General features: G+C 33.5%; 2 protein-coding genes and 1 non-coding gene across 3 annotated transcripts; 2 read left to right on the top strand and 1 right to left on the bottom strand.

Annotated features, from left to right (window-relative positions):
• Positions 1-483: 483 nt before the first annotated feature.
• On the top strand, positions 484-3,191 carry LOC141653250 (protein POLYCHOME-like). Its single transcript, XM_074460957.1, has 3 exons — positions 484-580; positions 796-1,175; positions 2,406-3,191. The coding sequence occupies exons 2-3, from the start codon at positions 819-821 to the stop codon at positions 2,760-2,762; spliced, it is 714 nt and encodes a 237-aa protein (XP_074317058.1). The 5' UTR covers positions 484-580; positions 796-818; the 3' UTR covers positions 2,763-3,191.
• Positions 3,192-3,755: 564 nt separating this feature from the next.
• On the bottom strand, positions 3,756-3,828 carry TRNAK-CUU (transfer RNA lysine (anticodon CUU)). The gene has a single exon. It is a non-coding gene; the product is annotated as a tRNA-Lys (tRNA).
• Positions 3,829-8,761: 4,933 nt separating this feature from the next.
• LOC141651242 (uncharacterized) lies at positions 8,762-9,097 on the top strand. Its single transcript, XM_074458961.1, has one exon. The coding sequence runs from the start codon at positions 8,762-8,764 to the stop codon at positions 9,095-9,097; it is 336 nt and encodes a 111-aa protein (XP_074315062.1).
• The last annotated feature ends 16,868 nt before the right edge of the window (positions 9,098-25,965 follow it).

Below are 25,965 nucleotides of genomic sequence, written 5' to 3' on the forward strand. Positions count from 1 at the left end.
CCATGAACCGTGGGTTGTACCTGATCTGGAGTTTTAGAAAAAAAAAAAAAGTACGTCCCTAGGTACGATATGCTCAAAATACAAAGAAATTGGGTTAAAGTGGAGGAATTGTTTTAGGCACGCTCAAGTACGACACGACACAACATGACACACATAGACCGTGCCTAGGCTGCCATTTTCATTTAATTAGTACAGTGCGAAGTCCAATTTCATGAACCTAAACCATGTCATTTTACCGACACAAGACATGACCCACTTCCATCTCTATTCATTCCTATGGACTGGGGACACACTAGTTTACAACAACATAGCTGACATTTTCAAATGAAAGGCCCAATAAACTGATCAAAGGGTATAACAGTAATTGGACACTAAATTTCAAACTAGTTGCTTCAATCTCAAATCCCGCTCTCATGAAATACAAACTAATAATGGTTTTACAAACCTGTATAAAACCCAAAATACCTCACATTTTCAAACTTTGCAACTTCTCTTCTCATTCTCATTTCCTCTCTACATTCCCTTTTTTTTTAACACCTCACCCTTTCTCTCTTACAACTTCAACCTACATTAAATCAGGGTATATCTTCTTGCTTGCATTTACCTACATTTTTCGGTTTTATTTTACGGCTTTCGCTTTTCTTTCATTCTTGTCTAGTTATATTTATTCCATCCGTCTCAATCATTTGTTTAGATCTTACATTTCATTTCATTTTTCGATTATAATTCATTTTTGTTTAACCCATTTTTCGCTTATTTGAAAAATGTTGGATTAATTCGTTTTGAATTATGCAGGATTATTCAAGAATCAAAGAAAAATGCCTATACCAGTATCAAGAGATAGATTGTCAAGGCCAGTTGACATTTCTGCCCTTCTCAACGGAGCGACCCATAGAGTGAACTTAATTGTGGACGAGCCGGGGTTGCAACGAGTCGGGTTATCAGGGTATGGGTTTAGAAATCGATCAGGAAATGGAGGTGGTCGTGGTGGTGGATCAGTGGGGAATGCAGTTCGAGTACAGAGACCGGGTTTGCAGCGGGCGGTGGTGGGTGGTCGGGATACGAGGTTGTCGGGGAATTCTGAAACTCGGCGTGGTGGTGGACGAGGGAGGAGAAATCAATTGCCTTCTTGGTATCCAAGAACTCCTCTTAGAGACATTACAGGCATTATGAGGGTAATAATTCTTTGAATTTATTGTCAGTTTGCATATTTGGTTAATTCGGGTTTAATTAATGCCTTATATTTCGTTCTTTAATGGTTCGTGTGTGAGTCCTGATTAGTTTTAGTTTATTGATATATAAGTGATGCTGTAATGTTTGATTACGAATTCAGTTACGAGACTGTCTCTCATTCTTTGTGTGTTAATGGGTTTATGGACTAAGATGTGAATAATTGATTGTTTGACCAGTATATGTTTGTGACGTCATCTTTTAGCTTCATTTGAATGTCGGAATTTACTGTTATTGAGATGTTCATCGACATAATTCCGCTTTGTTGTTAGGAGTTAGGACACCTAGAAGTTTGTGAGCGCATTCTCTTGTGAGTGCATTCTCTAAAAGGGTTTTCAATTGTCTACAGTCTGTGTATGAGGATCAATTTGTAGCAAGTTCCTACTCGCACAGAACGACTCATGCTGACATGAAATGGAACTGCTAGAAAGTATGATCTGTAATTTTACCGAAAATGTTGGAACACTTTTTCAGAAATGAATCTCTCGTGAAGTACTTCACTGGAGTGCATTTTTTTGAAATATCATTAAATGTGTCCTGTAGACTTAATATTCAAATATTGAGTGCTTTATGTGCTGCTTACTAAAAGGCAACTGGATTTTAAGCTCGTGAATTTGAACGAATTGAGGTTGAATCGAGCATTCTCATTTGATGTCAGCTTTCGTAATTGCTAAAACCTGTGCATGATACTATGATAGGGGTGAGCTGTTTTGAGTATTTATGCCGGAGAAGTTGTGGCCTGATGCGTATTTTCAAGCGTGGGCATATATACTTGAGATGCAGAAAAATAAGACGTAGTCTGTAGTTAAGCTTAATTGGGATTGAATCAGTTTTCTCTGATTATGTTAGTGACATTGAAGTAAAACATGTGTCCATGACTTAAGTTTGTTGAGCTTACAAGATACACTATATGAACTGTGACATGTCTCAGCTGGTCGGATTGCAAAGCAGTGTTAATTTCGGTTATGTCACAATGCCCAGAGTATGAAATTCGGTGAACCCTCTTATGATTTGACTCATTTGACGTAAATAACTATTTTCTGGTGAAGGGATCCCATGTAGGTCATATTTCATGCCCGCGGGTTTCAACCTTGGTTATGAGTACTAAGTACTACTGCTCAATGTCTTTACTTGCTAAGTCAGTTTATTTCTGCACTTATTTGAATCCTTGACAGGCCATTGAGAGAAGGAGAGAAGAACTCGGCCTAAACCGAGACTCAGAAACTCCACAAGAAGAGAACAATGCTTCAAATCAGCAGCTTGATCCGGAATTTGTTGCCTCAACACCCATTCCCACCATTACAGTGAAGCCACAAGTCTCACCAGCTACTCAATTGCTGAGAATGAAGATCGGCAATGGTGGCTGGACTGTAGACGGTTCTGATTCCTTAACCCCACAGAAGAAGCTTCTGAACTCCATTGAGAAGGTGAGGGAAGTGTGGCTGGAAGATCAGCGAAAACTGGAGAGATCGCCTGCTGCTAAGAGAGCAGAAAGGGAGAAGAAGGTGCGTGTACTGATGTCGATAAGATAGATAATCCACTGATTATCAGGGAAATGAGGTGAGAAGAGAAGTGCCACAGAGATCATCTTCTGATGATCCCATATCCTATTACTACTAGTACTACCTATAGCTATGCTTGTAGCTAATCTTTCGGCATTTTAGTTAGGTAACTAATCTTTCAGCATTAGTTAACAAAACATTCAGCATTTTGTGAGCTATACTTTAGCTACCCGCGTAATCTGTAGAAGTTCAGGTAAATAAGGCAGTAGCATGTAGATGTCAGCCTCTGCTGACGGTTTTGGTGTTAAGGTGCCGAGACATGTCACATTAGTAACTAGCTGTTTCTGTGTACTTTTAGATCTGATTTGTACATATCATACAAGATACTTGGATCATTACTCATATGGTGAGATGTTAAAATGGAGATTTTTCTGATTTAGTTGAAGTTGTTTGTTGCTACTACTCGCCGTGGCTCTTTAGTGGTTCCAACTTTACTTTTGGATCGGTTTTATGCAAGCTCATGTACGTACGTGTATTTGAGTGTTCACCAACGGGGTTTGACCCCACATTATGAGTACTACCATAAAATTAAGCTTGTGTTAAAATGAAACTGTTTTGCATCCTTTGGGGTTGAAATCGGCAAAGGTTTTGTTGTGATTGAGGAAAATTGAACGATTTTGGCAATTTTCAATAGCAATAGCATAACACTAATTAACGAGTGCTACAATTTAATAGTACGTTTAGCTAAAACTAATTATCAAAAAAAAAAAAAGCATAATACTAGTTATCCTTCTAGCTCACTTTACCTCAAACCCAAACAACAATTTGAGAGTAGACAAATTTTCTTATTAACGACAACGATTAAAAAATTAATTAATTATTATGAGAAGGAACTTGATGAGTTGCTGAACATAATTATTGATTTGCTATTCTGATTAAAAAGTTCGATTGAAGTTTGTTGATTACTGATTGAAAAAGTGTAGCTCGAAAGTTAAACAGGTTGTTTTACGGAAAAACATGAAACGCCCACCGTGGGGCTCGAACCCACGACCACAAGGTTAAGAGCCTTGCGCTCTACCAACTGAGCTAGACGGGCTTGTTGTTTAATAAGATTTTGATTAATTATATGTCCTTAGTATTTGTTAAACTAGTATTGGTGCCCGGCTTCGCCCGGGCTACCTCTACTTACCATTAAATTTTTTTTTCATTAAATAAAACTACTTAAAGTTGCATAACTCATAAATTTATCATTAATATATTTTTCTATGGCATATCCTAAAATTACGATTAAATAAATTTTGAGACAAATTCACTACTCCCGCTATTAATATTTTACTCTTATTAATGAAACAATAGTAATAACATTTCATTACTTGCCCGTAATCATTGTTACTTTCACTACTCCCGCCGTAGTTATTGTTACTATTACTACTGCCGCGTTAATATTGATAATTTTACTACTCCCGCCGTAATTATTGTTACTTTCACTATTGCCACATTAATATTGATTATTTCACTACTCCCGTTGTTGTTTCTACCACTTTCATTAATCTCGCTGATAATATTGTTACTTTTACTATTCAAATGAGTGATTACTATCATATAACTATATCCAATGTTACTACAATTCTTTTCTTTATTGAAGAAATTACTTTTACCACTTAGGCATGCAATTTTAAGAGGATTATATATTTATAAATATATTACATATATGCATTAAATCAAATCGAAAGAATTATGCAATATTATATATTATGGAATCTAACTTGAACTATTTATAACCTACTTATATTATATTTTTGTATGTTAAATAATTAACATATTGCATAGATTTTAAATTTAATATATAATTTTATGATGATAATAATTAATACCATAAGTGTGCATGTTTATACTAATTAATTATTTTATTTTAAGGAAATTAACCATCTCCTAGTATTCTATAAATATTTAGGAAAATTACCAAACATGTTCTTTCTTTTAGTCTCCTTAAAATTGACCATCTTAATTAATTATTTTATTTTAAGGAAATTGACCATCTTAATTAATTGTTTTATTTTAAGGAAATTGACCATATTTTAGTCTCTTACAAATATTTAGGAAAATTACCAAGCTTCTATTTAATTTAATTTTAACCCAAACTATATAATATTTGCATTGTGATCCCTTAATCGGGTCCATCACACGGTGCTAGTGATTTAAAACTAGGGTGTTGAATATAGTATAATTAATTTGTATAACTTTCTTTAATTACATTGAAGTCTCTTGGTTTCTGGATTTAATATATAGTATTGATTACAAGCGTGTGCATAAAAGAGTAAACCCATGGATTAGTGACATTATACACGAGAGAGTTGGAAAATACAGTCTGATTCACTATCAACCAATAATGTGGGCATATTATGGACAATATTTATTATATTAGCATAGTCTCGTGTAGTATAAACGCCAGTTTTCATACGTATGTTAATGCTACTAAGTTGATTTTTTTTCCCTTATTTGTCGCATTAATTTTGATAATTATGTTTATACAATATGTAGATTAAGTCCGTTAAAGTCGAGAAAAACGCTTGACGAACTATTTAACACTCACGATTTGTAACAAGCTTAAGAACACTAACAATGGTTGTTCTTAGAGTCGTTCTTAGTGCAGAACTAACTGGGGCGCCATTATTGAGACTCGTTTCGAGGTAGTTCGTCCGTAAAGGTTCTCGCAGAGAAACTCTAAAGAAATGAGCAATAAGGTTTGACTTGGGAAAATAAGGGAGAGAGTGGGAGGGATGCGTGCTATTTAATGCAAAAGCTTGAGACATGAATTTTACAGGAAACAATAATAATGAAATAGTGGTGGACTCCTTCCTCATATAATTTAATAATATCACATTCTCCGTTAGTTCGTAGTTAATAATTTGTGAATCCATTTAACAATTAGATAGAACGTTTATCATTGTTGGGGGTTAATTCTTAAAAATCGATTTTGTTGAAAACGTGAGGTAGCAATGATGTGGTTAAGAACAAATCCATTTTTCGTTTGTCCATTGCTGATGCCCTAAAGCATTTCACTTACAATTCCAACTTAAAAATGTGCCTCTTCGACTGCTTGTTGGGAAGTAACCCCAACATTATTAATGTGTTAGTAACATTAGAGTCTTTATGTCAAAGTCATGTTATATGTCTAATATTTATGTAATAGTTAAATGTTATATGTTATTAGTAGTAAATATTAGGAGTTAGTATTTTGTATGTTAAACGCTCTTAATGTTACTAGATAAGTTAGGACTTAGGACCTTATATAAATAAGGGTTATTAGTCATTGTTGGGAAATAAAAGAGTGTATGCTTAATATCCCGAGTTAAGCATAGTTGGAAATCTTAGCTAGTAGCTAAGTGTTGGAGGATTGAGATTGTATTATTATTAAGGTTTAAGAATAATAATACAGGTTGGGTTGTGAGTTAATCCCATAACAAAATATTGTGAGTCTTTGCATTTTATATTATTTGTACCAAAAACCCCAACAAGTGGTATCAGGGCTACGACTCGATGGATAAAAGTTTTGGTACAAAGTTTGAGATGGAGTTGTTCAATGGCAAGAACAATTTCTCGTTATGGCAAAGCATGATAAAGGATGTTCTCATACAACAGGGGTTATATGTGACTCTTTAAGACAAGAAGACCGATGATGTTCAAGTTCTCAAATGGGAGGACGTGATGTTGCGCGCGGTTAGTACTATCCGGTTAGCCCTTGCACCCGAAATCAAATATAGTGTGTTAGAGGAGACAAATCCTACGGAGTTGTGGACCAAGTTATGTAGCATTTATAATGCGAAATCATTGGCTAAGAAACTATTTTTGAAGAAAGATCTATTTGAGCTCGAAATGATAGATGACGGCGATTTGAGGGACCATCTAAACAAGTTCAATGGCATGATCACCTAATTCGCGAGTTTGGACGAGACATTTAAAGAAGAAGATAAGGTAATTGAAGAAACCCAATTTGATTAAGATAGTGTTGATGATGCCTTAAGACAAATTAATCTCATTGTTATTTAATTGTGTGCCTCTTAAGTTTAACCATGTAACATGAAGCTCCAATTGTCAATTCAAGGTTATCAAGAATGTCATCATGAATATCAAAGATGAAGATTGTCATTAGTGCTAATGTCATGTGTTGTAAGGTGATCGTTTAACACGAATTTACGTTTAGGTGCAAAAACAACAGTTGAGTCAACAGTTAATTAAGGCTCGTCTTTGAAAGAAATATTTCGAAAATATTTGAATCTTTGTTAAAATGCTTTCAATGTTCACAAATGTTTTCTGGAAATATTTTGAAGTCTTTTAAAGAAAATTGAGCTTTCAATGACTTGCTAAGGAGTTTGCTTGCACAATAAACACTTATTATAAATGAGTTGTTTGCTTTTACATTTATGGAAATGTTTATGGTTCCCATAAACACAACCATTTATGTTTGTTTCTTGTTGAAAAACCCAGCCTATTTTTGTGTGTGTGCACAATCTGATTTCTTGCAATCTTAGGCACCGATTTCTTGAAGAAGAATACTCGGTTGCTTGGTGAAAAATTCGGATGGCTTGTGCATGTCGCCCAAGCAAACTACTTACAATATTTTAATCACTTGTGCTTATGAGTGTAAGATATTTTAATGTGTAAAGTATACTACTTGGACATTATAAGTAGCTTGCTTAATTCATTTTTACAAGTGTGCAACAAACGAGTTTTAAACTGAAAAAGACTTAAACTTTCAATCGAGTAAATTAACTTTGCAAAACCGTTTATCATTTCAAAATCTTTGAATCTTTTGCAAGTTTGTTCTTTTGAGTCTTTTACTTGAGTTTGTTGTTGCACCTAGTCGTTTTAGTCGTGTTCAAGGATCCCGTATTTTGTACTTAAACTTTATCTCCTCCGTTCAATTGAGTGAACAACATTGAGATAAGTGGTCTTGTAACAAACGGGTAGAACCAAAAAGTCTTAGGATAGAGTTATCCTTAAGCGAGTAGCTTTTGAGCATGAAGTCTTTCGGCGGAGTAGCCCAAAGCAAAAGTCTTATTGCGGAGTAGCTTTAAGCAAGGAGTCTTTCGGCGGAGTAGCCCAAAGCAAAAGTCTTGGAAGCGGAGTAGCTTTTAAACATTAGCAACCGGAGTAGGTTGGGGAGTTGTTTTATTATTCGGGGTGATCTTAGTTTGTATGAGTTTACTTCTGAGACGTTTAATAAAATAGCGCTGGACGTAGGTCGCGGAGTAGTGACCGAACCAGTTTTTAAAAATATCGTTAGTCGTGTCTATTTCGTTTTATTTCCGCTGCACACTCTACTCACGTTTTTATCTACAGAATCAACTGTTGAGTACACTGTAACTTCTGCTTGCTGAATCGTTGTTGAATACTCCTAACTCTCTAGTTCTAAGTATCGATTCCTCCTTTCATCTAAGCATTGTTTAAAGTGTTTAAGAGTTTTATAAGAAGCTTTCATTAAGCTTAAAATTTTAAATAGATACTTAATTTACCCCCTCCTCCTCTTAGGTGCCCTCGTCCGTGACTCTTCAGTAATAATGTTGTTGGCTTTTCTTCCCAAAAAGTATAACAGGATCATCACTAGTTTACTAGTGGGGAAGACAACATTGGCCTTAGATGAGACCGTTGTAGCTTTGCTCGAGTCAGAAAAATTGATGAAACAAGGAGGCGGTGGCTCTTCAAGTGAGGGAGGAGCTTTTGTGGGTGAATATCGTGGCAAGAAGAAGGGCGGTTGGAAAAAGTACAATCCTAATATCAAGTGCTTCTACTGCGATGAGTTAGGCCATATACAAGTTGTATGTCCTAAGGCAAAAGAAGATTTGAAGGAGTTGAAAAAGACTCGTGTTAGTGGGGTTGCAGCTATGACAGAAGTTGATGATGGTAAGTTATTGATGGTTCATGGTGAAAAGGAACCTCGTGAGAGCTGAGTGTTAGATTCGGGAACTTCATATGACATATCTGGAAGAAGAGAGTGGTTCTCTTCTTATGAAGAATGTAAAGGAAAGATGGTTAGTTTGACAAATGGTGATAAGGCAAAGATTGAAGGGATTGGTGAAGTTAAGGTGAGACTTTATGATGGCCAAGTTAGAAGGTTTGGTGATGTTAGATACATACCAAACATTAGTACAAATTTAATCTCATTAGGTAGATTAAATGGATTGGGTTGTACCATTCATGTTAAGAATGGTGTTTTGGAGGTCACTAAAAATGGTAAGGTGATTTCCAATGGCAAAAGAGGTAAAACTAACTTATTCACTTTTGATGGAAGATTCGGTGAAGATGGGTTAGCTCGAGGAAAGGTACTCTCAAGTGAAGGGGAGGTACTTTCAAGTGAAGGATAGGGTCGTTGCGCCTGATGATTGAAAAGCTTAAAGTAATGTTGGGTTTAAGGAGATGTTTGTTGGGAAGTAACCCCAACATTATTGATGTGTTAGTAACATTAGAGTCTTTATGTCAAAGTTTTGTTATATGTCTAATATTTATGTAATAGTTAAATGTTATATGTTATTAGGTATTTTGTATGTTAAAGGCTCTTAATGTTACTAGATAAGTTAAGACTTAGAGCAATAGCAATGGGTAGTTTTTGTTCTTGGGTTTGTCACAAGAACTTTATTTTGATGAGTTTGTCTATTGTGATAAAAAGTTTTTGTTCTTGGGTTCTTCATTTGACAAACTTGGTTTGAAAATAAGAACCAAGTTTGTCCCAAAAACCAAAAAAATTGAGCAATGAATATATATCAATACTCTTAAGAACTTTATTTAAAGTTCTTCCATTGTAGGTAAAAGTTTCAAGTTTGTGTAGTTTGTCAAAATATGACATGTAAATGAAGAACTTTATTTTAAGAATTATCATTACACTTGCTCTTAGGGCCTTATATAAATAAGGGTCATCCTCCTATATACTAATAGAGTAAAAAAAATTTAATGTTTTCCCTCCAAAAGTAATCTCATTGGGCTTGCTTGGGATGGGAGTAATTATTAAGGGAGTAATGAGAGCTAAAATAAGAAGAAATGAGAGGAGATTGATGCTTTGTGGTGGTTGTGGATGGTGGAAAGAGGAGGTGAGGGAGGAATTATTACCTCTATATGGAGGTAATTATTACTTGGAGGGGGAGGTGGGTAACAATTACTCCCTTAATGGAGGGACTATTACACTATATTTCCCCATTTCTATCCATTTGTATCTCCAACCCTCATCTCTTCCCTCCATTTTTTAGTTCATTTTAGCTCTATTACTCCCTTAATCATTACTCGCATCCCAAGAAAGCCCTAAATATGGAAATAAGTCTTTCTTTCATTACTTTTTTTTTCTTTTATATAATATTTTAATCATTATATAATCTATTCTAAACTCTGAATTATAATCATTTAATTAAAAAAAAATTGATATAAATCTAAATATTATAAATTCCTAAATCTTTTATTAGTGTTATTATTATATATTAGAGAATGATTTAACACGTAATTACTCTGTATAAAAAAATTATAAAAATATTATTAGTTTCATAAAAAAAATCAAGAAAATTATTTGATAAAATTTATAAATTGAAATTATTAATTTTGTGTTAAAAAAATATAATGCACATCTTATGACTCACTCAATTCTCTTAATTAATTTTAAAGTTCATTTTTGTCTCATCTCTCTGAACTAAAAGAATAAGTCTCACTCTAAGTTTTCTCGCTCAACCATTTTAGTAAGGAGTTGGGCTCTATTAATTGTCAACTTGTCATTATTCTAAAAGCTGAATCTTACTTCTGATTTATTTGATGTTAATATTATATCATGTATTAGTTTACATATGAAACATGATATATTGTTGTACAATTAATCGCTACTTCGCAATTATTAACATTTCGTATAGGTTGTTTTGTAATAATATATTTAATCTAATTTTATAAATATGAAAATTCATATATGCTCCGCTAAATGTTTTACGTAATTGTAATTGGCATTGTCGATGAAGATATTCACAGAGAGTTTTAACTTCTAATACTACATACAAACTTACGAATAAATATATATTCTTCCACTTTAATTTAATATCTTTTATCTAGGGGTGAGTAGAACCGGATATCCGATACGGTTTTGGAAACCGTATCGGATATTCAGTTTTATAAATCTCCTTTTTTAGTATCCTTATCCGATACGGTTTTTCCGTATATAAGGAAACCGTATATCCGTTTTTTCCGTGTATCCTGTATCCGGTTTTCAGCCTCACTTATGTAATTTAAAATATTTTTCTTCTTTTCTATGTGTGATTGTTGGTTTTTTTTAGTAACTTAAAAGTGTTTTAAAAATTTATAAGAGTAAATAACTTATAAAGTTTAATACTAATAAGGTTTAATCACTAACATATTGGATATTTTGTGATTTATGTATATATTTTAATATTTTATTCTAGAAAAAACGCAACCGTATCGGATACCGTATATCCGGTTTCATACTTTGCCGATCCTTATCCGATACGGTTTTTAAAGAACCATATCGGATATCCGAAAATTCGTATCGGATATCCCGAAATCCGTATAATTAAATTCGTATAGCGTATCGGATACGTATAATAAAACCGTATCGTATAATTTTGCTCAGCCCTACTATTATCCATAGTGTGTAAATATTTAAATTCACTTTAAATTTATCATCTTTATTTGCTAAGTTATCTAGCATTCCGATCTAAAAAAACCGTGCATTTATGCACGGGATTTACACTAGTTAGTCATTGTTGGAAAATAAAAGAGTGTATGTTTAATATCCCGAGTTAAGCATAGTTGGAAATCTTAGCTAGTAGTTAAGTGTTGGAGGATTGAGATTGTATTATTGTTAAGGTTTAAGAATAACAATAATACTGAATGTGTTGTGGGTTAATCACTTAATCCCATAACAAAATGTTGTGAGTCTTTGCATCCCCTATTTACTAAAAAAATTGGTGAATTCACACATTTTTCCTCCAAAAAACATCTTTTTAAATAAGAAAACTATTGATAATTTAATTGTATTCACTACAAAAAAAACATAATGTACTTCATTATATAACTAGTTTGAGTGCCCGTGCGTTGCAACGGGGTAATTAGTTTATTTATAATGAAAAAAAAAATATTATAAGAGTTTAATGTTTACATTCTATGTCTAATGATTTGTTTACATATTATTAAAATATCCCTTTCAAAAAAAAAAATTAATATATACGTGAGTTAACTCTTATTTATAATCATATAATCACCCCACCTTATACTAATCTTTCGATGTGGAACAATCTACTATTTATAAGTAATATATTCACCAAACCTGGATTATGTTTCTGATGTGGGACAATTCTACTATTTATACGTAGTATATATTCATCAAACCTCCATTGTTTTTCAATGTGGGACAAATAACATACTCAGAATTATACCATCTTTTTTTCAATTAATTCGACATCCAACCAGATCCCGAATACCGAATACCGAATACGGACAATTGCTACTCATTATATATAATAGTTATATTTAAATTTAATAATATGATCAAGTACTCTCCATTAATATTTGTACGTTGTTTTTCTTCATTTTTTTTATCATAATTGAGATACGAAAATGTCTGTGGTACCCCTTAATTTTGTCAGATTTTCCATGTTACCCCTACTTTTAAGAATCTGCCTATGGTACCCTTAAGGTTCCATTTTTTTGCCTATGGTACCCCCCTAATGTAAAAGATGTTAAATGGACGTTAAGTTTGATGCAATAAAATAACAATTAAAGAATAATATACCCTTTATTGTTTTATTGGTACGGATATCTCTCTCTTTTAAATGAAAATTTAATTAACTATATCATTATAATATTGGAAATTTCTCATGGTAACCTTGAACTTTGATAGATTACACATGGTACCCCTAATTTTAAGTTTCTACAAATGGTACCATGTGTTCACCTTTTTCTTTCCAAGAATACCATTTGACAACTTTCGTCATTACTCATATGACTTGTGACTCCTTTTTCTTTTGTAATCTATTACACCAACACTTCATCATCTAATTCTTAATTCCATATTTTATTTATAATCATGGGATTACCTCACCTTATGATAATCTTCTGATGTGGGACAATTAAACTATTTATACGTAGTATATATTTATCACACCTACATTATTTTTCAATGTGAGACGAATAACATATTTAAAAGTACACCATATTTTTTGAACCTAATTCGACATCCAACCCGATTTAATAATAAGCAAATACTATATTATCTATTAATATTCATACGTTTGTTTTCTATTTTTTTTATCATAATTAAAATATATGCAAATGATATGAACCTATACTCTAATAATAGAACTTTTTTTAATACAATTCTAATTATATTATTTAAACGTAGTATATTTACCACACCTACATTATTTTTCAATGTGGGACATATAAAATCTATAGGTAAAAAATAATGATATAAACTTTTAAGAGCTCTCCAAGACAATACTTAACAGACCCAAAATATTTTGGGCTATGACTTCTATTTATAATCATAAGATCACCCTGCCTTATGGTAATCTTCCGATGTGGGACAATTCTAATATATATACATAGTATATTCACCACATTTACATTACTTTTCAATGTAGGACAAATAACATACTAAGTACACCATTTTTTTCGCACCTACTTTGACATCAACTCGATTTAATAATGAGAAAATACAATAGAATCTACACTCTAATGATAGCATTTTTTTGTCACCATCTAATTATATAATTTTCATACGATACTTTTTTGTCAAATGAAATATAAAAATTTTATATCAAAATTATAAACATCACTTTATCATAATATAGAAAATGAATATATATGAGACAATTCTATTATTTATACATAATATATTCACCACACCTACATTATTTTTCAATGTGGGACATATAACATACTAAAATGTACATATCTTTTATATATAATTTTTTTGTGTTAATACCTAAGTTTCAAGGATGCCTCCTATTTAAATTTCACCCTACTAAAAAGTACATATCTTTTATATACTATTCTTTCGATGTGAGATACATAATTTAATTATTTAGACGTAGTATATTCGTCATGCCTACATTATTTTTCAATGTGAAAGATATAACATACCAAGAAGTAAATGTCTCTTCTTAAAAAAACCATTATTGTATACGTATTATTTTTCTTTGAACGCACTTAGTCTCGATCGATGATCATTAGATAGGGATATCTATATCGTACATATAACGACACATTAACGCTCTATTAGTGCATTCAGGAGACAACTATTAGTAAAATCTTTAGTTTTGTACCGTGTTAGGAGACAACCATTAGTAAAAATACTTTGTTTTGTATTGTGCTTTAACTTTGTGTATGTTGTAATATTGTTCATTATAGGTTGCCTATGTGACACCAATATTAAGTGATTTTTGCTTCTCTTGTTCATGTTCTTAACTCTTTCCCGAGTAGTTATCATCAATCTCCACTTTATTTTTTATATCATATCGTAGAGATAATAATAGAAAATCTTAAGAGAGCTCTTTAAAACAATATTTAAGAGACTCAAAAATTTTTGGGTTGATACATAAGTTTCAAATATGTCTCCTATTTATAATCATAGGATCACACTACCTTATAATAATCTTTCGATGTGGGACAATTCTACTATTTATATGTAGTATATTCACCACACCTACTTATTTTCCAATGTGGGATAAAACATACTAAAAAGTACACAATTTTACATATTAAAAAGTACACCATCTTTAATATGTGCAAATAATATGAAATCTATACTTTAATGATAGCATTTTTTACCACAAAGCTAATTATATTATTTTCATAATTTTTTTAACGATATTTTTTTGCCAAATGAAATGTAAAAGTTTGATATAAAAATTAGAAATATCACTTGAATATAATTTAGGAAATATACATATTATAATAATTAAAAGATTCTCTACTTTATTTTTTTACATCAAAAATTATACTTTCCTAAATTGAATTTTGATGATGTGGACGCTCTCAGATCGCTCGAAAAAACTCTCTTTTATATATATACTAGACTAGATTTAATGCCCGTGCGATGCACGGGCCTGTTTGTAGTATTCTACAGGGTATAATGTTGTCATTCTAGATGTTAAAGTATATGGGAAATAATCTAAAATTCTCGTAAAAACCCTATTTTTATAAAACAGCCACTTTATAAAGTCTTTCAATGTTTCAAGTTATATTAATGATTAAGCGGTAGTGATTACAACAACTAAACAACTGTGAGGACTGAGGATGACTATTTAAAAACATGTGGAAGTATTCTTGTTATTCTAATCCATAACTAAAAGCTCGTCATTAACCTGTATTTTAAACGTAATCCCATCCCGAGATCCCGTAAACTCGACCCGTGAAAAAATGTTTGTCGTTTCAGTTATTAATGTCGCAACAGGAGGCATAATGTGTAACACTGCGGATTTTTATAAGCTAAGTACTCGACCGAGTAGAGCCTACTCGGCCGAGTAGTGTCAGGAGTGTAGTTTGTTTGGGTTCTGCTGAGAAATACTCGGCCGAGTATGGTGAATACTCGACCGAGTAGAGGATACTCGGCCGAGTATACACTTTACTCGACCGAGTATCCGGCCTGACGGGTATTATTTCCGCGAAGTTGGTTATAATGATTAGAGGTTATATATCATCGTTCGTCAGTTTCTAAAATCATTTTCTCCCCAAAAACATAAACTACGTTCATTATCCTCTAATCATCTTCATCATTCCAAGTCAAAGGTTGTCGATTGTGGGTTCTAGCATCTCATTCCGTGTCAATCGCCGTAGTAAGTGTCTTATACTTGTTCATCTATTGTCATTCTTATAAGTTAGCAAACCCTAATTTGGTTAATTTGGGGATTTAGGGTTTTGGTCATCATATGTCGTTGATTGTTGATTATCGCTGTTGTAGGTGATGATGTGTTACTAGTTGTGCAATTATATGATTGATTGCAGCGTAGCGGATTACGAAAAGGTAGGGTTTCCCTACTCAGTTTACTGTTCAATGTTAAGGCATGTTTGTTGTGTGATTATCGTTATCTGTTGATCATCGGAGTATGGAGATTCTTGTGACGATGTTGGTATGAGAGTGTTGTGACGGCTGTAATGTGGTATGATTGTGATTGTGGTGGAGTCACTTGCGGGAGTGGCTTCACACCCTAGTTCGCCTTCCGTGGAACCCGCCACGGGAGGGGATGTGCACATTAAGGGACAGGGATTGTTAGTCGCTCGTTGACGAGCTGGACTAGGTGGGGATGGGCTGCGGTCACCCACTGGCGGCGAGGATTACCTGTTGCGATGGGTAATCTGGCAGGGCTACACACTTCGGTGTGTAGTCGGTTACTGTGTGAGATCGATGATCAGCTGGTTGTATTGTTGTTGTCTTATATTGATTGAGTAGAAGCCCGACCCGTGTTGTTGTTTTGTAAAACCTGCGGTGATCCATTCGGGGATGGTGAGCAGATTGTGACAGGTAATGCAGATGTTTAGCTATGGGACAGTCATGGGGAGTCATCACGTCAAGTCTAGCTTCCGTTGTTATGAGTTTAGATGTCTTGGATTTCATTTGTATTGAGACCTTGTACGTTTATTTTGAGTTGGGCTGAGATAATGTAATCTCTAACTTTTATACTTTAATAAATGTTGTTTGGAATTTGTAACTTTGATATACTAACCTCGGGAAGCCGAGATGGTAACAGCCTTTCATGCTAGGGTAGTCCTTGGTAAGGTACCTTGGTATGAGGGGGTGTTACAAAGTGGTATCAGAGCCGAAGATTCTGGCACCTAAAACTAATGAACCCAATGAACTTAGGGAGTCTAAATAAAATGAACCCGGGGAGAGTTGTTTGGAGCTACCGCAAAGACTTGGGAGACGTCCCGAAGTCGCACTATGGCTCTCACAATCTCAAGCCGGTCACCAGGGGGAATTTGTTGTGAGTCTATTCGATGCGTGTGTGTGGTATGTGGAACTTGAATGGTTGAATCATGTGAAAGGAAGTGAGATGTGTGGAAACATGTTTAAGACATGGTGAAACTTGTTGAAACGGATTTGGTATGAAATATGTTGGCATGTTAAGTGTTTATTATGTGGCTTTCAAAAGGGTAGTGGAACATGCGTACATAATCATGATGATGTTAATGTTTGGTTGTAGTAGTAACATGTGATTAAGGTCATGCGTCTATGCATATGAATGTTGTGTTTAATTTCCATGTGGATATGATAAAAGTTCACCCATGTACTGGTTTTTAGAAGTATTGGATCGTTATTGTTTGTTTTATGCATGTTTAAGTTGTTTTGTTAAGAAATTTTGATTTGTATACAAACTGATTTTGGAAGGGTTGTCTTAAAACTGTCATAAGTAGAGTTATAGAAATGATATTACTGTGATTCCAAGTTGAGGTGATAGCTTGTCCTCTTACGATTCTAACGATAGGTCACACGCCCAAAATGACCAAGTAACGAGTGAGATATGACTGTTTTACGAAAACTGGTCGGTGCTGAGAACTGCGCCGATACTCGACCGAGTAGTCCCTACTCGGCCGAGTATCTTTTATACTCGACCGAGTATTCCATATTCGGCCGAGTAATCTCTCTGTGATGATACTGTTTAGCGTCTGGAGTCGTGAACTCGGCCGAGTATTCCCAATACTCGACCGAGTAATCCTTCTGCGACAATTGAGTTTGCTTCTGAGTCGAAAACTCGACCGAGTAATATAGTTACTCGACCGAGTACCTTGTACTCGACCTAGTATGTTATGTACTCGACTGAGTACCTCATTGGGCGGCCACTTTGAGTCGATGGCTATGTTCTTACTTTTGTTTTGAGCCGGTGGCTATGTTTTTACATTGTTTTGAGTCGTAGGGTATATACACATGTATGTTTTGAGTCTTAACGCATTCTTTTATATGTGAGACGGTCTTGATACGTAACTTACCGGAAGTTATGACATGGAGAATGACGGCTTATGAGGGACATGTGTTGGGTAAGGAAGACATGTGTTAATGTGGTTGTGAAGGATAGTGGAAAAAGAAAAGGGAAGAATGATGAGCTAATCGAGGTAAAGAGCATGTTTTGTGAGATATGACGAGTGATATAGTCGTGTGTTGAGTAGTATAAAAGTAAGTGTATATGGGCAAGGGTGATGTAAGTGTAAAGAAGCATGAGAATGAAAGATTGAGATAAGGGATACGAATAGTGGCATATTTGGATGTGTAAGGATTTATGGAGGAAGACAGCTAGGATAGAGTTGCTTAAGGTATATGTAATGGAAGGTTGTTGTAAGAAGATAGGAAAGAGAGGTATATAGTGAACTTAAAGGAGGTTATGTCACGATGTGGATTTGTAGATAGTGTCTAAGTTTGGGAATTTGGAATATCAAGAGGTGAGCTTAGTATGTAATTCCTTGGGAAATTAACGGTATGAGGTAAATTTTTGGTTTCCTAGAGATACGAAAGGGAGGTACGACTAATGGAAGAGTAACCATTAGTGTGTAGACTTGATGCGACAAGGGTGAGTGAGAAGCAAGATAAGAGAGGATAAATGATAAGAAGAATGTTAAGATATTGATGTGAATTAATGGAATTAGAGTTGTGGAGCTAGGGGGAGAATAAATAATTACTAAAGAGTTAGGTAAAAGGAGAAAGGAGATGACTTATTAATTGGTATTACCGAGTAAGAAGGGGGAAAGAGGGATGGAAGTAAGTTGAGTGAACGTTGACCGGGGTTAAGGAGCATGAAGGTATGAAATTATGGGAAATGTACGATAGCCTCACTAGAGGGTGTGAGTTAATGGTTATATAGAAGAACAGGACGACATGTTAGCCGTGAGTTTTGAGGTATTAAGGGAATAAGAAGCTTGTAAAGTGTTTGTACGATCTGAGAATTTGGTGGAGAGTTAGGTAACGATATGATAAAGGATAGAATTGGGAATAATGTTGAGGTAGATTTTGTTGATGGATTGGATGTTCGTTATTTGGGATGATAATCAAAGAGAGGAAGCGGATTGTCATATCAAGAAGTGATAGTAAGAGAGTAATTGCATGGGAGATGGTGGTGTCATAATGTTGTCTAGTGGTTAAGGATGAGGCTAAATAGAGAAGTTAGTCGTTCTAAAAAGGTTGTTTTTGTGGAGGCTTGATTGGTATGTGTGGTTTTGAGGGACTGTAAAATATGGATATATGAGGTATTATTTGGTAATTGGTGCGATGATATGACTACGTTCGTCGGGTGGTGATAATTGAGTGTATGAGAGGGTATGTTATGAAAGGCACCTGAGTTAAGTCCGGATAAGAGGTATTCATTGTCAAGTGATAACTTACGTAATCAGGATTGACTAGTTGGATGTGATTATGGGTCTGAGATGTATATAGATGTTTGTGTGAGGTTGTGACCTCACGAGAAGCGGTATGGTGTGATAGTTATAATGTTGTTATCTGAATGTTCTGTAATATATGTTGGATACGGTAACTTAATGGAATGATGATCAAAAGTGATAGTTTGGGTAGTCTGACAAGACTGGTTATACTTGCATGTGTATTCATGATATATGTTTATTCCATGAAAAAGTATGGATGGTATGCATGAGATTCTTGTCTATTTTTTTCCGTATGATATATGGTATTGTGATCTGGTAAAGCAGTTTTGAGTAAGTTTTCTTGTACGAGATGTTATATTGAGTCAGTGTTTATGGGATTGTGTATGTTGTGATGTCTATCGGTGTAGTTGTGGTGCCTCGGGTGGTGATCCGGGCACGGTACTTACTGTTGTGATGCGGGTATTTTCGCACTACGGTGCGGCTGTTGGCGGCGGTGTTGCGATGCCGTCACCGGTTGTGGTGGAGTAGGTGAGATGACTATGATACGAGTTTTCTAAAGTGCATACTAGTAAACATAGATTGTTGTTTTGTTTGTTGCTGTTCCTTGTGAGTTTTGGTTGAACATAAAGACTGTTGTTTTGGTTTGTTGATGTTTCTTATCAGTTTCAGTTTGGGAATGAGGGTAGAGTATGATATGAAAGAGAGTTGTATATGTTTTCGTTGTTGTCATGTTATAGTGATATTCTGTTGATGGGACACAGTTGTGAGAAGTTGTTACAGTAATTTTGATCTTGTTTTAAGATGAGGCATCGGTAGTCATAGTCATGGCAAGTGATTCGTGGTATATGTGTTGTAATGATCTGAAAGCGACAGGTGGTTCATAATCTTTTGTTGAGATAGTGAGTGCAGGATATTGGGAATTGGTGTCATGTTAAGTTATGTATGAGTTTTGCGGTAATGAAAGAAAAGAACTTGAGGATCTAGTGTGAGTGTACGTAACAAGTGTGGAGTGTGAGTTATGCTTTTGGCGATATGAGTTTTATATAGTTTATATAGAGATGTGTGTCATGTTGCGGTAATATGGAAGAGTTGAAGTTTTGGGTTAAGTTAAAGATTTTGAGGTATAGGTTAGGGGGTGTGACGAGTGAATTGAAGGATGAGAGTTGTTTAAGTAAGAGAGCCTAAGATATATGCATGGCGACTGTTCAGATTATAAGTGGTTATCTTTGACATGCGGTGGTGATGAGGATAATGAGAATATATAGCTAGGATTTAGTATTAGCGAGTTACGAGGACGTAACATCTTTCTTAAGAGGAGTAGGATGCGATAAAAGAGATTTTGATGGTTGTGCATATGGTAGTATAATTGGAAGTAGAGTGTTGGTGTAGCATAAAGGACGGATATTTGTTTTGATTTTATTAAAGGTCATGACCGTGCTTGTAGTAGTTCGATGTTTAGGAATGAGAGAATATTTCAATAGTGTTGACAGTTGAATGATGATGATTATGAGTCCGATAGTTTTGACAGTTGGAAGATGATGTTTATGTGTTTGAGTAAACTTCGAGGACGAAGTTCGTTTTTAAGGATGGTAGAATGTAACATTCCGTTTTGATGGTTGATCTTCTTTTGTGGATTGAGTGCTATTGAGTGTTATGGAAGTGATACAAGGTTGGCAACATTATATTGTGGTTATTGGGTAATGTTATGGAGTCAGTATTGGGAGCCTATGCTATAGTTGAGACGATATCGTGAGCCATGTTGTGGAAGGAAGAGTGGTTTGTGGAGTTGGTGTTAAGTGTCCATGTTTTATAGGTTGGGGTTTTGTTTGGACTTCTTTGTAGCATTGTTGTGTCTTGACCGAGTTAGTATGTTTGTTTTTATGTATGGGTTGAACTTCGGGGACGAAGTTCTTTTTAAGGGGGGAAGATTGTAACACTGCGGATTTTTATAAGCTAAGTACTCGACCGAGTAGAGCCTACTCGGCCGAGTAGTGTCAGGAGTGTAGTTTGTTTGGGTTCTGCTGAGGAATACTCGGCCGAGTATGGTGAATACTCGACCGAGTAGAGGATACTCGGCCGAGTATACACTTTACTCGACCGAGTATCCGGCCTGACGGGTATTATTTCCGCGAAGTTGGTTATAATGATTAGAGGTTATATATCATCGTTCGTCAGTTTCTAAAATCATTTTCTCCCCAAAAACATAAACTACGTTCATTATCCTCTAATCATCTTCATCATTCCAAGTCAAAGGTTGTCGATTGTGGGTTCTAGCATCTCATTCCGTGTCAATCGCCGTAGTAAGTGTCTTATACTTGTTCATCTATTGTCATTCTTATAAGTTAGCAAACCCTAATTTGGTTAATTTGGGGATTTAGGGTTTTGGTCATCATATGTCGTTGATTGTTGATTATCGCTGTTGTAGGTGATGATGTGTTACTAGTTGTGCAATTATATGATTGATTGCAGCGTAGCGGATTACGAAAAGGTAGGGTTTCCCTACTTAGTTTACTGTTCAATGTTAAGGCATGTTTGTTGTGTGATTATCGTTATCTGTTGATCATCGGAGTATGGAGATTCTTGTGACGATGTTGGTATGAGAGTGTTGTGACAGCTGTAATGTGGTATGATTGTGATTGTGGTGGAGTCACTTGCGGGAGTGGCTTCACACCCTAGTTCGCCCTCCGTGGAACCCGCCACGGGAGGGGATGTGCACATTAAGGGACAGGGATTGTTAGTCGCTCGTTGTGAGTGGACTAGGTGGGGATGGGCTGCGGTCACCCATCTGGCGGCGAGGATTACCATTGCGATGGGTAATCTGGCGGGGCTACACACTTCGGTGTGTAGTCGATTCTTGTGTGAGATCGATGATCAGCTGGTTGTATTGTTGTTGTCTTATATTGATTGAGTAGGCCCGACCCCGTGTTGTTGTTTTGTAAAACTGCGGTGATCCATTCGGGGATGGTGAGCGATTGTGAAGGTAATGCGAGATGTTTAGCTATGGGACAGTCATGGGGAGTCATCACGTCAAGTCTAGCTTCCGTTGTTATGAGTTTAGATGTCTTGGATTTCATTTGTATTGAGACCTTGTACGTTTATTTTGAGTTGGGCTGAGATAATGTAATCTCTAACTTTTATACTTTAATAAATGTTGTTTGGAATTTGTAACTTTGATATACTAACCTCGGGAAGCCGAGATGGTAACAGCCTTTCATGCTAGGGTAGTCCTTGGTAAGGTACCTTGGTATGAGGGGGTGTTACATAATGTACACGAGCTTTTCTCCTTTAATAACATAGAGGTTTTTCTGACATGTTAGTTTGTACCATAACTCGAACGTTACATGAAGTCAATTACGGTTAGGAAATTGAGATAACACCACCCAGTGGTACTTAAATTCGGTACCAACGGTGACATTTTAGTAAATTATTATCATAGTATCTTATTTCTCTCTACAACTTTTCAAAATTCAAACTTGTTTACAATTGAAGGATAGTTTTGGAAGTTCAATATTTTTATAATAAAGAAAATAGATTTTTTATTTGCCAATTCATCAACTCAATTCGTCATTGTTGTTGCATCAAATTCTTATGCAACTTTTTAATACTTTATCTAGGGATGCAACAATAGTTAATTTAAACAACTTTTATGTTTGTATTTCACACGCTTTGACATTAATCAATACTGCATTGGTTGTAAAATTATTAGCACTATATTGCTCTATGTGACCTAACGATGATTTGATGATCAATGAATTTATATCTGGCGATTAATCAGCTTTAGCCATCACATTATATACTTGATTATAAGTACTTAATACAACAAAAAAATATACAATACATGATTAGAGATGCATATGCATATCTTGACAATTTAATCTGATATTTTTCTAAATCCGGGAAATTAAAATCACATATAAATGTACAAGTCTAACACCAACCTTTTACTTAACAAAATACCCTCCCAACTAAATCAGTTATCTGCGTCTTCTACTCTTCTTGCTAACACATTAAAAACATTGTATATTATCTATAAATACTATTAAAAGGCTAGCATAAAAATGCCACGTAGACAATGCAACATGAGATGAAAAAAAGCCACGTACACAATAACAATGTGACTTGGCAAACTAATATGACATGGATTATCAATTTATTATTATATTGCATTAATTTAATTCACTTATTTTCTTTAAAAATCCATCCATATTCCATTAGCTTTAAACTTAATTAACTCAAAAAAACTACAATAAGAAAATACACATTAACTATAAGTTAATAATTTCAAGAAATTTCATATGGATTAGTATTATATGTATTCGAAATAAAAAAAAACTAAATACATAAGAAATTAATAACGAAGAAAAATAAATGAAGTTGAAAACAAACAAAAAATTGTATTGTCAGATTTGTCACTAATTCACTACTTTTTTTTTTGAAAGGCACTAATTCACTATTGTTGTTATTATAACTTTGTTGTATATAGAAGATGTTTTATAGAACTAATTAATCAACAAATAAGTATTAAATATCATATAAAATATTTTCTTAGGGAAATATAAAATATATGGAAAAAAAATATTTATTTAATTTAAGTAATTTACAAACAAATTCGGTAAATACTTAAATGAAATTAAACACTAGTAATAAAATTCTAAAAGGGTACTAATACCGTGTATTTAATTCATGAAATTATTTCACGTAAAGGATAAGGTTTTGGAAAATATAAAATATGTGGAAAAGAAAATATTTATTTAATTTAAACAATTTACAAACAAATTCTGTAAATACATAAGTAATTTAAACACTAATAATAGAATTTTAAAAGAGTATTAATACCACGTATTTAGTTCATGAAATTATATCACGTAAATGATAATTTAAATGAGACCTTCTCCATTCCACTTTTATTGTTTAATTATCCTTTAAAAAATTTTCCAAATTAATTAATTTTTCAAAATTTAGTATGATAAATGACTTAACTATTAGTATCTATACAATATAATAAAAAGGCAAGATGAGTAGTTTATTATTTGGTGTGTGTCATGTTAAGCAATTTTAAGTGCCACATTTTATGTTATTCTTTGCATTTTATCTATACAATATAGTTAAAATCCTACTTAATACATTTAATTTTAATCCACGTGTAATTTTTCTATTGGTTACTAATAATTCAATTATATTAATTACTTAATTATCTAACTAAAAGTAAATAATTATCTAACTAAAAGTAATCTCTAAATACCATGTGTTACATGCTTATAAAATACAAACAAAATAAAAAAATAATAGTGGCAAACACAAAAAATAAATTAATACAAACTCTTTATTTTCCTCTCATAAATTTGGTATTAATCTACCTATTCATTTAACTTTTTTTTTGTTTTATTTAATAGATGGTCTTTTGGTTTTTCCTCGCAATTATTATACTTTGTATTTATTTCACCATTTTTTTTATCTCCCCCTTAGTTCACACAACATTCTTCTTCTCTCAAATAAATTATTGAAATTAATTACAAAAATTTTCTTATATAAATATTATAGCAATTTTATTTTTCATTTTTATCCAAAACATTGGTAGGTAAAATATGCATATATAACCAATTGAATTATTTAATTTTTTAATTCTTATTATATTTTGAATTAATTAATAGTTTGAATCTTATATAAATATTACAACAATCCTACTTTTCATTTTTATCCAAAAAGTTGGTAGGTAAAGTATGCATATATAACCAATTGAATTATTTAACTTTTTTATTCTTATTATGTTTTGAATTAATTAATAGTTAGAATCTTATTTAATTATTGTTTTTGTATTTGTATTAAAATTACAGGAGGATGACATAGTCACATATCAAAAACATTGCATGAAATCTGGAAATAATGGTTATGAAACTTCTTTGCAATTATCTTTTGACTTGAATATATTTTTCAGTTTCATTGAGTTTTCCTTTTTTTATTATTAATATGATGTATGCGCAATATCAAATTGTACTATGAATCTCTAATTATTGGTGACATGTTACATTATATATTCCAACCCTTGGAATATTAATTGACAAATTTTGTAAATTGTACTAAATTGTCTTATACCCTTTCGTCCACTTTATTAGTTTTCCGTGTACTCTTCAACTTGTATTTTGTAAATCAGGTTATAAATCAAATATATTAGTCTACAAACAGATTATAAATCAAATGTCTTAATGGAAGTGTTGAAGTTATATGCTCCAAGGATATAAATCGGATCTTTTAATGGGGATCAAGGTAAATATTTTGCATGGTTTTTTTATTGAAATCCAATGATCATTTTCCAATCCATTGTTCCATTTTGAATTCTTTCAAACCTTTAAATCATTTTTTGTTTTCCATCAAATATTTTCTTCTAGCCCTCTCAATATTTCTTCGAAAAATATTTACTTTTTTTGCTTGTATATATTTTTCTTTTCTCATAATCAATAGTTACGAATATTTTTTAATTATCACCCCACTTCTCTTTTTTTTTTGTCCATTTATATATTATCACTCTTTTTCTTTAATTTCTATTTTGGGACTTACTTTTTACCAATGTTTCTTATAACTTTTTTTAAAATTACAAAATAATGTCATCATTTAAGGGCAAAATTCTCACATTACTCCACCAATTGCAAACTTTTTCCTTTTATTTTCAATTGGTTTTTATATTTTATTAATATTAATTATTGCACACAAGCAAATGAGGTGATAATTAAAAAAATGGAAGAAGTATAATAATACAAATTGTGTATCCTTATTTCTTTGAAATTCATTGGGATAGGCGTTAAAGCTCCTCACATAAAAGTTTACCAACAACAAAAGATATAGAGATGACTCTAATTGACAAGAGATATAGTCGAAATGAAACTAG

This window comes from Silene latifolia, chromosome 4 (genome assembly GCF_048544455.1).
Source record: "Silene latifolia isolate original U9 population chromosome 4, ASM4854445v1, whole genome shotgun sequence".
Lineage (NCBI taxonomy): Eukaryota > Viridiplantae > Streptophyta > Magnoliopsida > Caryophyllales > Caryophyllaceae > Silene > Silene latifolia.